Source organism: Amblyomma maculatum, chromosome 10 (genome assembly GCF_055883805.1).
Source record: "Amblyomma maculatum isolate TAMU_Amacu chromosome 10, ASM5588380v1, whole genome shotgun sequence".
Lineage (NCBI taxonomy): Eukaryota > Metazoa > Arthropoda > Arachnida > Ixodida > Ixodidae > Amblyomma > Amblyomma maculatum.
Genome location: NC_139353.1, coordinates 41,974,959 through 41,989,933, shown reverse-complemented (window position 1 = coordinate 41,989,933; position 14,975 = coordinate 41,974,959). Strand labels below are relative to the sequence as shown.

Genomic DNA, 14,975 nt, shown 5'->3' with positions numbered 1-14,975 from the left:
CTCGTCTGAAATGGCGCTGCTGACGCGCTGCACCTGCACCTGAACCACAAAACTGGAACTGCACCTCACCGGCACCCGACTGGCACCGGCGGAACTTTTTCAGAATTGGTGCCGAGAACCAGTTCTGAATCGAACGAACCTAGAGTATCAGCATCATTCCCGTGAAAGTAAGGGCAATAACCCCCGGATTCTTATTTTCACGGGCCGGATGGTTTTTTGTTGCATCTCATCAAATTAGAGAGCAACCTGCCGCATTTGAAACGCGAATCACATCCGTCGGTCCGTATTTCCACTTGTTTCAGCGATGTGACGAAGTTTAGCCGTTGAGTAGTGCCAGTCAACGCGTGTGTGTGCGCGTATCGGTATCGACGTGCTAAGCGTACAATGGCTGTTGTAATTGAAACGACGTTGGGCGATATGACAGTCGACCTCTACACGGTAGAGCGACCGCGAACGTGCCTCAACTTCTTGAAGCTGTGCAAGCTTAAGTACTACAATCTGTGTCTCTTCAACAAAGTCGAACAGAACTTTGTGGCTCAGACTGGGGACCCGAGTGGAACAGGCCGCGGCGGGGAGTCCGTTTTCGCAAAGCTATATGGCGACCAAGCCCGCTATTTCGAGATGGAGAAAAAACCGCGCTTAAAACACTTAAAGCTAGGGACGCTGTCCATGATTGGCAGCGACGATGGCCTTCACGGATCGCAGTTCATCATCACGCTTGGAGAAAACGTGGATTCCCTGGACGGGCAACACAGCGTGTTCGGCTGCGTCACCGAGGGCTTCGAAACACTTGAACGCATCAACGCGGCCGTATGCGATGCGGAAGGCAGACCCTATCAGGACATACGCATTAGCCACACCGTGGTGCTCCATGATCCATTCGACGACCCTGCGGGCCTCATGTTTCCAGACGCATCACCCGAGCCGACCCTGGAGATGCTTCGAAGCGACCGCATCGGGGCCCACGAAGTCGTCGACGACGCGCAGGGCCGCTCCATGGAGGAGGTAGAGGAAGAAATCCAGAGCAAGGAGGCCAAGGCGCGAGCCACGGTGCTCGAAATGATTGGCGACCTGCCGGACGCCGAAGTCGCCCCTCCCGAGAACGTGCTCTTCGTCTGCAAGCTGAACCCGGTGACGACGGACGAAGATCTGGAGATCATTTTTAGCCGCTTCGGCCCTGTCAAGAGCTGCGAAGTAATACGCGACAAGAAGACGGGCGACTCGCTGCAGTATGCCTTTGTCGAATTTGAGCAACGTGACCACTGCGAAAACGCGTACTTTAAAATGGACAACGTGCTTATCGACGATCGGCGCATTCACGTGGACTTCAGCCAATCTGTGGCGAAACTGCGCTGGAAAGGGAAGGGCCGCGGTGTGGAGCACGTCGACGAGAAACAGAAGAAGCCTAGAGGAGGCGCACGCTACGAGCTGAAAGAGACGGCACGCCGCGGGGCTGAGAACCAGTACGACCTCGTGTTCAGCGAAGACGAGGAAGGCCCTGGAGGGGAACGTGTAGAGCGTGGCCACATAGAGAAAAAAAGGGAAGGCCACAGGGATAGCAATGACCGGAGGGCTACTCGTAGTGATGGACACAGGGATAGCAGGGATAGTGGCGGCAGGGACAGACACAGCAACACTCATAGAGATAGGCACGGCGACAGTCATCGAAGCACTCGTAGAGACCATGACAGAAAAAGCCACCGGGATGAGCACCACAGAAAAGAACGGGAAAAGGAATACAGAGATAGAAATAGGGAAAGGGACAGGGACCAAAAACGCTCTCACGATTGGTCGTCTCAGCACAGATCTGGTAGCAGGAGTCGAAGCAAACGAATGCACCAGGATCACTGAGCAGTCAGATTTTCATCATTATGCTTATGCAAAATATTCATTGGAAGCATTGCTTACTTTTCATCCCATGACTATGGGTTCACATGCAAACATCCCTTTATTAAAATTCCGCACAATTCAGCCTCTTGTATATTCTTCAACGTGCCTTTCAGTGGTAACAACTTTTCTGATTAGCATCTCATTTTAAACGCAACAACTAATCTTCAGGTGTTTTTGCAGCTGCTTTCTTAGATTTCATGCACTTTGTTTGCTCTGCTTATTTGCTTTATTTGATGACCTGAAACAGGAGGTTAACTGTTTATTGAAGATACAGGAAACACACATTTATATATTGAACACACACTGTAGAGAGGCATGCCATAAAAGCTTTATTGCCACTGCTGCTCAAAGACCAGACTGGGCATTCAAAATAGACTTCTCAGTTGTCATACTCTGACTGAATGCAAAATGCTTGGCCCTGCTCTTTTGGCTTCCCTTTTTTCAGGTACTGTCATGATGGCACTTGAAGTGCAAGGCTGGCTCTCTGGTCATGTGCTTCCCAGGGGCGAATCCATTGCCGTAATCACGACGGCACAGTTGCTTCATAGTTTGTTTCAGCTTCAAGTATTCTGGCCTATTTGCCTGTTCGTTCTCTCTTGGATGATGAGCTTGAGGATGCTGCATTAGCCTGTAAAAGTAAAACGGTCATTGGCAATCACAATTAGTTTTCGAGCAATATTTTGTACAACTTCTTGCAGTTCTTGTAAATTTACTTAACATTGTTTCTAAAGTTTACAGAAAAGCCACTAGCAAAGCAGACCTACACACACATATATCATACAAACTCTCTAATCTCTGTGCAAGACAGAAAGTGGGAAGGCAGAGACTTCAACCAGATGGATGATCTGGTTGGCTACCCTGTACTAAAGAATAAAGATGAGGGGATTGAAAAGGGAAAGAAAACAAGGGGCAAGAAGTATGGTCATTTTTTTTGCTCAATCCACTCTCGGGAAGTAGAAACAGTGCCTTGTAGGCCTTGAGGCCAGTTGAATGCTGTGGCTACAGTTCGAGAATTATATTCTCTGCTGGAAGGCGAGGATCAAAGTGGTCCAGAGCACAATGCAGCATATGTCTTTCGGTCGCAAAAGCAGAGCACTCATACAGGAGATGTACATGTTTCACCAGCAGGGCCATTGGTCATCCCAATGCAGAATGTGTATTGCTTCCGAGCCGCAGGCAGCACAGCAGTGTTGCTTTGCGTTGTGGAATGTTATGGGGAAGACAAAGGCGCAGTCCAGGCCACAGTGTCTTAAGGTGACGATTGAAAAACTCGTCCATGTTCTATGCCGAAAGTATAAGCTCCAGCGCTAGCTCGTGATACCCACAAACTGTGGCAACTCTTGACATGGGAATATTTACTAAAAGTCTGTTGTTGCAGGCAGACCAGCAGCTTCATCCGAGTGGCACACTTCTCGATATGTCACTGTGGTACATCTTGTGAATCCGTGCAACAAATTGTTGATACGACCCATGGCGTAGTGCAGCTAGCAGGCCTTACACTGCCCATTCATGCGAAGGTTCTTAGCTGATTAATTCAGCTGCTGCCTAAAGGGCAGCTAGTTATGTACAGCTAGATGCAATATGAAAGGGAACACGGGAGCGCGTGGCTTCGCCGCTAAGCAAAGCGCTGCCACCAGCACAAGACGAGAATGGGTTGCACGAAGAGTATGCTCAAAAAGAGCAGCCGACCAAGCTTACTTTGGATGAGTCTTTACCACTGATTCTTATCACTTGTCGGTGACAGCGCATTTGAAAGCGGGGAGGTCATGCGCTCCCGTGTTCTCTTTCACATTGCTTCTAGCTGTACCAGTAGAAGTGTAGTAGGTCGTCTTCATCTTTATCAAGCTGAACCTCGCTCAGATCACCATGCTACGGAGCTGGTTAATTTAACCATCCGTGTAGACACGTATACGGTGACTGTGGTTAGAATGCAGATGCTGTGACGTGATCTCTTTTAGAGCAGCCAGTGACGCACCAGCTTTTTTTTCGTAATTCCAGGAATAAATGATATGCACCCAGTGTTTATGTACACTCCGTAAGGGTGAGTGCAGTCTTGAAGCAAGGGTAAATTGTGAGGTAAGATCAATGGCTTTGGCTAAAATAGTTGCGAAATGGTGATATGGCACATGAGGGAGGTGTGGCATACCTTCTTTCACAGTGTTGACAGCAGTGTATGTAGTAATTGGAGGTTCTCGGGTGACTATAACAGTTGCTGCGTAGGCACATTTTGGCTATCCAAGGCAGATATGAGACCTTGCTCTTGGGCACTTTGTAAGAGCTGGATGTTCATCTTTTTTAAAGAGCATGAAAAAGCTGTTCAGTAGGTAGCCCAGGAATATTGAATGGTATAGTTGTAGCATCAAGTGAAACGATGCACCCCAACTTTCACCTAAGGAATGAGAGGATACGGACAATTGCTATCAGCCTTCATCATGTTGTCGAGATAGGGACTCCAGGAGATATTCCTTTTAATGACTACTTTGAGAAAGTGATGGCTTCTCTCAAAGGGAACAGCGTCGCCATTGATGCATATGGCATAACGCGACATTATTTTGCGTATGAACGCCAGAAGACAACAGTTCTTGGTTGAAAGATCTAGGTGTTTCAGACGAAGGTGAGAGGTCGATATTGATGCAGCCATCTGAGGTTTTGCATGAACTTGGAGGCGGATCACGCTTGATGCTCACATACAGATATCACCAGCATAGATTGAAACCTGAGCACCTTGTGCACTAAGTCGACCAGGCTAACAATAGCAAGATTGAAGAGAGTTGGGCTCAGTATTCCACCTTTGGTAACTCGTGTGATGTCTGATGTAAAGACCATGTACTGGACAAAAAGCGAAAATGGCTGCATATCCAAACATCCAAAGTATCTAAAATGGTCTTGTGTTACGTCGTTTTAGGTGCCTTAAATATCGAAAAACAATGCCATGGTCAGCCTTATAAAATGTTTTGTGTTAGATGTTATCATGTCACATTGTTGATAGAGAAATGTTCGTGTCGAAGCCGCAACATAAATTTTTGATATATTTGTTATTGCTCTGGGTATCATTCTACGCATTTTACCAGCATTCTTTCCATGACTGCTGATGCAGCTGATCAGTGTATTTGGATTATGATGTAAGGCCTAGTGGTGGTTTCCCAGGTAGAAGTGGAACCAGCTGACTGGTCTTCCATTCATTATGAACTACAACTTCCCTCAATGACTTGTCATAAATGTCCACAAGAGCACGTTGAGCCTTTTGGTCAAGGATGGCAAGCGCAGAGTGTGTCACTCAGTCAGGAACCTGCAATGATGACCTACAACAAGCCAGAGTGGTATCAAGTTCCTTCATAGAGAACAGGAGATCTATCCGTGGATCCCGAGAGGTGCGTTGCAGACGGGTTCAGTGGGCCTGTTTTCTTGCACAGAAGTGTTCAGCTATGTCGGCCTCACCACATATTTAGTGCAGCGCAAGGTACTTGGAATGGGTGGTGCTGTTGAAGGGACAAGTGAAGGCCATGAACGACATTCCAAAAGCGTGACATGAAAGCATAGGTCGAATGTTTCACAAAATGACCTCCAAAGTTTTGTCTGCAGGGCTTGAATTCTTCAATGAATATCATTCTGTAAGTGCCTTGCACCTCTGAGGTCGAGGTGTAACTTTGCGCGTCAGTATCTTTTCTCTGCAATCAAGGCAGGGAGCTGGGCTAGTTCTCGTCCTGTCTTTTTTTTCTGTGTCCTTGTTATGTGCACTAGTCTTTTTAATTACTCTTTTTCTCTGCCCTGCATCATAGTGATCGCAGTTGCTGACATTTAATATCAAACTTGGAGTACTTTGCATATACACCAAGGTGTATGTCACGTTTCTCATGGCCTCATTTTTTTCCTTAAATACCTGTAGAGAAGCCTTCCCTGCAAGCATGCTCCACTACTGCTTTAAATGTTGTCTAATCAATGCACTGTGTATGTGTGGCAGAGGGGGGTATGGAAAGGCCCTTAATGATCAGGTAGGCTGGGATGTGGTCGCTACCGTGAGTTTCTGTATCCGGAAACCACCAGATGCTTCTAGCAAGGCTTAGTTCAGGACAGAATCTAACATCTTAAACAAGTCCTCAGTCAATGATGCCATGGGTCTTCAGCTACATGAGCCTAAAAGCCTTATTAACTTTCCTTAAGGAGATGGGGCTGATAGAAAACCTTTGAAACTCGCCTGTGTAAGCGTATGTTCGTGTGAAAATGCGACCATTTCTTTCATTTTCCCCCCCTTCCCTTCTTTTTCACCCTCATCAGAAGTAGCATGCCAGGCTCAGTACTAGGCAGACATTTCCAGCTATCATTAAAATATATCTCCCTAAAATTAGGTCAAGGGTTTCTTATTAAGGCACTGAAGCCATGGTCAAATGCAAAAGACACAAACTTTCTTCCCCCAAGGTTCATTTTAATGCCTCCCCACATGGTGTGGTGAGAATAAGTCTCCTGTAGTTATCCATGAGCAAGAGGTAACTGCCACCAAATCACTCTCTTTTTTCCACGTCAAAGTGGTTTGATGGTGACGTACACAGCTACAAGTGTAGTCATCATGGCATGCCTCGTCACTGTCAAGAAAACATACTGGTTGTCGTTGTTGGGGGGGGGGAACGAGATGTAGCACATAAATAACTTCATGTCGGATGTAGGCAATGATTTTGCCGGTTGTGTAGCATGTGGGTGATGCAGACATTTTATGACCAGGCATTCGCAACATCTTTGGTACATTCTGTTCAGAAATTATAAGAAGGTGATTGTCATAGGTATATGGTGGAATATCTGAAACCTGCGACTAGAGTTTGAGTGAGAAATGCAAGCTTCATTAAGTCAAGAATTTAGTGCTACAATAAAGAATAATGGACAAAGAAAGACATATAAGACGATTGAAGAGCGCTATGTGTCTTTGTTTGTCCATTGTTCTTTATTTTTGCGCAAAATTTTTAACTTAATCACCAGCTAGCCTGGCAAATACAGTAGAAACCCGCTATAGTAAACTCGGATATACTAAAAACTCGGATATAGTAAAGTGAAACTGAAGTCCCACTTCATCTTCCATATAAAACTGTACATTTTCCCCCCTTTATAGTAAAGACATTTTTGGTAAAAATCTGTTATGGTAAAGTGCACCTGGCCGCGGCAACGACTCCCACGATATGACATCGCCGCCTTGCGCACTACCTACAATCGCAAGACAAAGGGTTTTTGTATTTGAAAAAAGAAAAATAACACAGTATTCTTTCAAGCGGCTTTACCACCATGCTTAGCAGCATTCAGAAGAAGTCTACTTTACGGAAGCCTCGGAGCCATGAGGGAAAGTGCGCAGCGTGTAGGGGAAAAAAAAAAAAAGTAAAGCTGTCTCAAACATGGAAAGGACCGTTTAAAAAGTAAAGGATAGTAAAAGTGTAGCAAAAAAAAAAATAGGGAGGAGGAAGAATCGGGTGAACATTCACAGCACTGTGCAGCACGGAGCATGAGGTTAGCGGAGGCAAGAAGTGGAGGTGCAGCGTGTGCGGTCTTGCAGCACTTGATTGCCACGTTCATTTATCATTTATTGCCTTTTAAAGGACAGAAACAGCAAAAAGTGACACCGTGTTCATGCAAAGCTTTGGTTGTCAGATGAAATCAAACTTGTTTATATTCATAGCCATGTTGTCCTCATGCTTAAGAGGTACTTCCACAAGTTGTAAAAAATTTTTATAACTGAAACAAATTGCACGAAAAGACAATAGCGGAGAGATGGAAAGTATTTCAGTTTTTTTTTTTCATTAAGCAACGAGACGTGCTCAATATGTGCCCAGTTAACTACCAGACAGCATCTTCAGGACCATGACATCACCAACAACTTATAAAGACTTTTACTAGTCCCAGTGACTTTACTATAAAGGGGTTCTACTGTACAAGCTTCTAGAGCCGCTAGAATGGGATGTAGCACATCGAGCACAGTGTGGTGTGATGCTAGCGTGCACGTGCATGGAAGCAGCATGGGAATCGGGAAATAGCATGGCATCCATCAAGAACGTAAGCACTGGAATCACATGCAGGTCTTGGCCAAGATCCGGATCGTCGCTTTTGTATGGATCAGTCGTAGGTGTTTGACATTGAGGGCACGGCAATGTCCCTGACCCAGTTGACATGCAAGATTTTGGTAGTGGTGGCCAAGTAATGTCTGAGACAGCAGGTACGATGCCACCAGATGCCGGGCTCCTTTAATTTAGTGTGGCTGTTGGAGAAGGTGGACAAGCTGCAAGTGCTTGGGGAGCCTTCCTTTTAAAAGTAACTGCCTTCTTTGAGAACCTTCGGTTGCATGAATAATGTTGCTGCATCTTTTCGAAGATTTGTGCGTAGAATGGCCTCTGATCATTTGCTTCAGCACTGCCCTTTCGATCTTTAGACTGGGCAGTCTTTCGAGGAAGGGTCATTAGAGACATAGCGGTTGGCACATTTTAAGGCAGGTGCAGAGAAAAAAAAAAAGGAGAAGGGGGGGGGGGGGATAGAATTTTGACACCTTGTACTTGACATTGACATTATTAGGGAAGACACCAGTTTTTTTTTTTTTTTTTTTCTTTGGAATCACTGTTAAGCACTAAACAGAACTAACAGGAATCAGCAGCAGTAGAGCCTTTCTACACAATCAAACTGGGTGGTTTTGTCCATAAGGAAAGCTTACCTACTTTTTCACATGGTTATAGTTTTTAATTGCGGAACAATGAATTCGCTATTCTGATTCTGTGCTCAGGAAGATGATGTTACAGCACGTGTCACTGTGAGCTGCGCTTTGTGCCACTAGGTTTGTTGTTAGACCTCCACTGCGGACAACTTCTCATACTGTGGTGTGGTGGACATATGGCAGAGCTGCACATATGTGAAACTTTACTGAGTGTGTTTTATCAATATAGATATTACTACTAAGCCCTTCCATTTAGGACTTACCTGCTGCTGTGCCATTGAGACAGGAACTGGGATGGTGATGTACTGCTGTGTGGGGCATTCTGCAAGGATGAGGTGAACCACTATTAATACATTCAGCTGTTTCAGCTATGGCTAGCATAAGCTTCCATGTTTAATTTTCTTATCTCTACCATAGGTGCCCAAATGCAATCACATAGGGTAATGCAAAAATAGTCAAAGAACAAAATTAATCAGGCTTTCTTGTTGGGCTAGTTATGTACAGTTACCAATATTAAAAATGCTGTGCAGAAAGGCACTTGAAAAATAATATACTGAATGATACTGCACCTAACACAGAGCGTATTTTTATGTGTTGTTTGTTTATGTTTATTTATCAGCACAATTCCTGCGGCGCTCACACTAGGGCATTGGAAAAAAAGCAAACAAAATGGGCTATACAAACGTAAAAACTTATGCAGAGGTTAAAGCAATACAAATATATAAAAAAGCAGCCACATTAAAAGCTAAAGTTGACTATGAACATTAACACTCGGAAAGAAACAGGGAGCAATGATCTATACTTCCTTGCAGTTCATTTGCTGCGATTAAATAAGGACGTCACTGGCAGTAAGGTGCTTGCTGCTATATTCTAGACTTAAGTCTAGGGTCAAAATACATGAGTACAACACAATGTGGGCCATGTAAACAAGCTAAGCAAGATAAAAGCACACTACAAAAGGATGTCTGTAACAACAAGCTAACCCTGTATCCGAGCTATAAGTACTCGTACACACAGCGAGATGTGTATTTACTGGGAGAAGAGTCTCCATGGTGCATAACCAAAAGTGCATAGCTGTGCGCCAAGTTTGTCAATGATAGCTCATTTCACTAGTGGACGCTACAGCGAGTCCAGCTTTTGTCTCCACAAGTGCAGTCTCAAGCCTCCAGCTGTTGACACAGCTATCGGCTTTGTTTGCCGCCTGTATCCCAGAAACTTTTGTCCTTAACACAGCTTGCTCATCAAAGGGCCAGCTATGATATTTGGGAAGTTGGTATAGCAGCTGCGATAACTCCAAATTTTCTGTCAATGCAAATTAAAACATTAAGCCAGATCCAAAACTAGCATAGAGACCAACTTCCAATACCACACTTCTTTTTTTGTGTTTTATTTTAAAGCAATTTAGCTCAAAATGTTTTTATTCGTCCACATAGCTGACAGCCTTATGTGCACCTCTACTAGCCAAAGAAGCCTGTTATGGCAAGTGGTGTTAATGATCCCACTCTATTGTTAGTTCCTGGAGGCAGCAACAATGTCTGCCTAGAGAGTACTGAAAATGGTTGAGCTGTTCGTATACAGACAAAATAAGTAGCTGATTAGCTGCTGTGCTATACTGCTATACGTGTGCAAATCGTGCAAATCGCTTAGCAATCAGTTTGCCTCCAGTGATGACAATGGTTGCTCAAGAATTACCCTGCTTTGCCATCCACAACAGTCAAAAGTTTTCATTATTAATATAAACAGGTCCTTATGAAGTTGGGATAGTGATTTGTGGCTCGTGCTTGTGTCGTCTACCTCAAAGCATCTCTTTTTCTTGCGCTATGATTTATAACATCAGCCCTAGCTTTACAGCTCTGGTAAAGAGAAGGTTGGTAAAAGAGACGTGTAAAGGGGGGAAGTGGTAGATCCTGAGAGTAGGGTGTAAATGGTACATGTAGGTAAAAACAAAGACAAAGCAATCTCAAGGTGCCTTGCGAGAAGTGGACTAGATCTCGCTATGTGCAGGCACTGAAAACATTGCCTAAAAATGACGAACTTCTGGGATTTGATCATTCTTGGCCGGGTCATCGCAGAAATTGAAAAACAAAAATGGGGAGATATACTAAGACGAAGACGACTGCAAGATAACAAAATTAAGCTAATTTGACAATTTATGAAAGATGACAAAACAGTATATATAAATATGCAGGTTAGTGGTGTAAATCAGGAGCAAAATTCAAAACTGCTCTATCTCCTGCCAATACAGCATTTACAGCAATACAGCAATACAGCCAATACAAGTACTTTTTAGGCTGTTTAGTTCTTAGGGCTAAGTTAGGGCACAGTACTTTGGTTAGAGTTGGGTTTAGCATCAATCAATCTTTAAGCGTGCCTTCTGCTTCTCTGAAGGCTGGAATTTCTAAATTGCTGTGATAATTATGTTGGAAATGGTCGTTTCTGCAAGAAATGTTACAAATTCAACAGTTCTGTGAATAGCAATTTCTACATACTGTATCATACGTTTTACACATTGCTTTACAGGGTTAATGCTGAAGTGTAGAGCCGCTTATAGATATTATTAGCTATCCCTCTGGATTAAAGCAGTGGCACGTGTCACCTTGCTAAGTGGCGGTTCATTTTTTAAAAGCATTTAATCTTATTTTGGGTCTTTCCCTGTCTAATCCAATTTCTCATATCTTGATTTCTGTGACAGTCCTAGACACATAGTGGCAGTAGGGCTCGGGCAGTTGTCTACGTGCGATTGTAATTGGAAGAGTCCCAGATGACAAACTGCTAGCGTCAAATGAGGGATTGTAATGACGTGCCTCCTTCTGCTTTGAGAGAGACTGGCTGACTAAGGTTCAGCAGCAGAGCTTCGGAGCCAGGTGGGGCAGCGTAGAGTAACCCTTGCGAAGTCTGGTACATGAGCGTCCCCAGGGGTGACTGGGAGCCAGGCAACACCGTAACTGTGGCCGGGCTGCAGCCACTGCCCGACGCAGCTCCAGTCACAGCACCTGGCAGAGCAATATTTAAAAAAAAAAAAAAAAGTTAAAAGTAGGCACTCACGAGTTTTTGTTTCAAATGTAGCTAAGCAACACCAAAAGCAGATATTAAGTAATACCTTATACAGCTTGTTTGGTCAAAAGGCTATTATTAAAGCCATTTGTGTGGCAACCGGCACCGCGTGTCGCAAATAATCGAAGGCTGCGTAAGAAAAGTCATATCATGGTTTTTTGTGGTCATAGTGATTGATGACTGATTGCTGTGAGATAGCCAATGACGATTTAATGATATCATTGTAATTATTTGATTACTTGATGAATTAAAGAAAGGTAGAAAGAACTAGAAAAAGGGGAGTGCAAAGATGTCAAAATGCTCAGAATGAAAGCCAATGCTATTTAATAAAGAAAGTGTGACAGATACTGCACCTTTCCTTTGCTGTAAACCAATTTTAATTATATGTGGCACTGCAACGAATGCCAATAAGAGGAAAACGATGAGAGGCAAAGGATAGGAGAGGAAGTGTAACCTTTCGCCATACTCCTCTTAAGAGACTTGTAAGAGACCCTCTAATTTTTCTTTTTTTAGTATTGGAGTACAGCCTTTGTCAAAAGTTTAGAGTCCGGGGGTTTGTTTATGAATCATATTGTATGGCTCATAATGCATTCCAAATGTTCCAAACCTCCTGAAGGTAAAAAGGTATTTTGTTCTACCCTCTCCAATAGGAAGGATTTCTATGAACACTACAGGAGTGCCACTAAATCACTTAAAAGCAGACCCCCTGGGCTTTAAACTTTTGACAAAAACTGTATCTGTAGTACCATTATTTTTGACTATGTTCTATACTTCATAGGCCTACTGCTCCAGAGAGGTCTTGATATTATTGCCTTTTGGAAACACAGATAATTGAAGGTTTCCCTCTCACAAGTGCAGTGCACTTGAAAATAATGGAGTATAATGAAAATAGATGTAATTTTCATTGCATAGAAATGTTATGTAAGGTATTTAGGGTTTAATGTCCTGCATATGGGTTGTGCCAGATGCTGCAGTGGAGTGGTGTGAATTAGCTTCAACCAACTTATATTGTTTAACGCGTATCAATATCACAAAGCACATGTATGCTTTTGCCTTTTGCCTCCACTTTAAAGTGGCTGCCACAACAGGGATTCAATCCCACATCCTTAGGTTCAGCTGTTTGCCACTTGGCGACCATGGTGTATAGAACAGACATTGATATTAAAGTGCAAAACTTGGCTGTGACTGCTTCAAGCAAGAGAAATAGTGAAGACAAAACAAAACCAGTACAATATACTTCTGGGACTTTCAGTGACACTAGTTTCTCTTTTTTTACTGTTCCTTGCTTGGCCGCCTCACCTGCTAGTGAGACAACAGGCTGACCCCCGATGCGATAGATGGGCGTGAGGTCAGTAGGGTTGTTAACGGAGCTTGCTGAAGACACTGCACAGCCTGCATTGAGATCACAAGGAGTTTACATGAGTGAGCACTCCAAGCACAAAGAACATGGTTCAACAGAGGAAGCTAGTCTTGGAAAAAAAAATGATGTCAGAAGTATGAACTCTTCAAGGAAGATGTGTTCTTGCATGCTGATCTTGAATATGCCATTTAATTTAATGCAACACAAGTTCTTATGCATTTATGTAATGAATTGTTATATAAGTTTTTTTTTGTGAACAGTTTTTGATAAGTTTTGTTGCAGGAAACTTTCCGAATTGCATGTCACCGGTTAGTCTTGACATAAAGGAATGTACTGACTGAAATAATCATCCTGCTTATCATACAAGTTGAGTTAATAGGTTTTTGCCACTGCCGCTTCAAACAATGGAAAGAAACGTTTTGCAATCCTGTTTCTGAAGTACCAATTTCAAAATCCTATGACTCATGTTCAATGAAACGCAGGATGATTATTTTAGACTTATTGTTATCCTTGATGTCAAGACAAATCAATGGTATGCATTTCAGAAACTTCTCTGAGCAGAATCTCTCAAAAGAACTTCACAAAATCTTATATAACATATTACATAAATGCAATGTCATAATTAGAGTAAGCAAGTAAAAACAAATCTTTGCTATAATAGTTGCAGCTATGATATGCATTAATTTTCTGAACTTGTTCCATGAGAGTGAGAAGAGTACAAGGAGCCATATGTGGAATGCACGAGATAGTATTAGAGGAATAATGCAAAACTATCAAGTGAATGCAATACAGCGTAGCTCCAACATGCCAGAATGCTTTTGCCCAGAATGTAGTACAGTATCTGCCATTACCCCACAGTGCAAATTAACCGGACTACCAATGTCCGTGCTCTTTCATTTTGAATCTTCGTGTTCACATGCTCGAATATTTGAAGAGGGGTGCCAGACTTCCCACAGGTTACGTGCTCTGCTAACTATACGAGCCCTGTCATGCATATGGTTCCTTTGCTGACCTGAATTAAGCACAGAGTTGAGTGCCGGTGACGGTGACCCATTAGTACTTGCTCCCTTGTTTGGAGATGGTGGAGAGTCCGGACTGGAGCCATCACTGTCACTGTCATCTTGGCACCCACCAAGGAGACTGTTAAACAAGGCCTTTGATTCCTGTGAACAATGTAGATAAAACACATTTTTTTTTTTTTAAGAAATGCACACAACCAATTAACATAAAAATAGTCATGACCTAACGCTCAGATGCTTGGCTAGAGTGAGACTAGAACAACATCTGTTTTAACATGCTGCCCAAAACAGCTCTCGTTGATCAGGTATCTTAAAATTTGAACAACGCTTGTATGTGTGTATTCTGTAACAAACTGCAGCATTAAAAGAATAATAGATCACCTCATTAGCAAGAACGATACTAGCAGTAGTAGCTGCACTTCTGTAGTGAAACAATGACTTTTTTCTGTTAATTACAATTTTTGCGAACTGAAATTGACAATTTTTTTTTTTCAGCAGTGCATAGTCAAAGTAAGACAACTTCTCTGATAAGGGCACATAATCTACTTCCTCTTACACACCTTGTAGAGATAGGTTTGAAGGTTTTTTTGAAGGCTTCAAGGTTTCTTTATTGAATCACATTTCATGTTACTTTAGTAAAAATATGCAAAAAGAGGTCCTGAATTTAGCCTGTCAGGGAGACCTTCTGTCAAAAAATACATAAGGTACATAACCTGATTTCAACAGCGAAGTGACAACACAGGAATTAAACGTAACACAGGCTTACATAATGATACAATTTTTACTAAATTTCTAATGAATAAAAATCTATTGAAGGCACTTAGATCTCTCTTTACTGCAGTAAGTGAAAGCCTTTCCTGCTACTCTTGGCACTCATTTCCCGCTTCTTTGCTTATTTTCTTTTTTACTCTTTATATTTATTTCTCTTTTGATTGTTTTTGCTACTGGGACTGTCTTCGATGATGTAACAAAA

General features: G+C 43.0%; 2 protein-coding genes across 2 annotated transcripts in view; one reads left to right on the top strand and one right to left on the bottom strand.

Moving 5' to 3' along the window:
* Nucleotides 1-172: 172 nt before the first annotated feature.
* LOC146176268 (peptidyl-prolyl cis-trans isomerase sig-7) lies at nt 173-2,067 on the top strand. The gene has a single exon (XM_084582585.1). The coding sequence runs from the start codon at nt 385-387 to the stop codon at nt 1,849-1,851; it is 1,467 nt and encodes a 488-aa protein (XP_084438711.1). The 5' UTR covers nt 173-384; the 3' UTR covers nt 1,852-2,067.
* A 133-nt stretch (nt 2,068-2,200) lies between these two features.
* Nucleotides 2,201-14,975, bottom strand: part of bs (serum response factor blistered) — a 34,389-nt gene continuing 21,614 nt past the window's right edge. The window contains exons 3-7 of the mRNA XM_084582586.1: nt 13,996-14,146; nt 12,923-13,015; nt 11,374-11,562; nt 8,833-8,891; nt 2,201-2,518 (exon numbers count right to left, since the gene is read on the bottom strand). Coding sequence (XP_084438712.1) covers nt 2,465-2,518; nt 8,833-8,891; nt 11,374-11,562; nt 12,923-13,015; nt 13,996-14,146 — 546 coding nt within the window. The 3' untranslated portion in view covers nt 2,201-2,464. The remainder of the gene's footprint in view (nt 2,519-8,832; nt 8,892-11,373; nt 11,563-12,922; nt 13,016-13,995; nt 14,147-14,975) is intronic.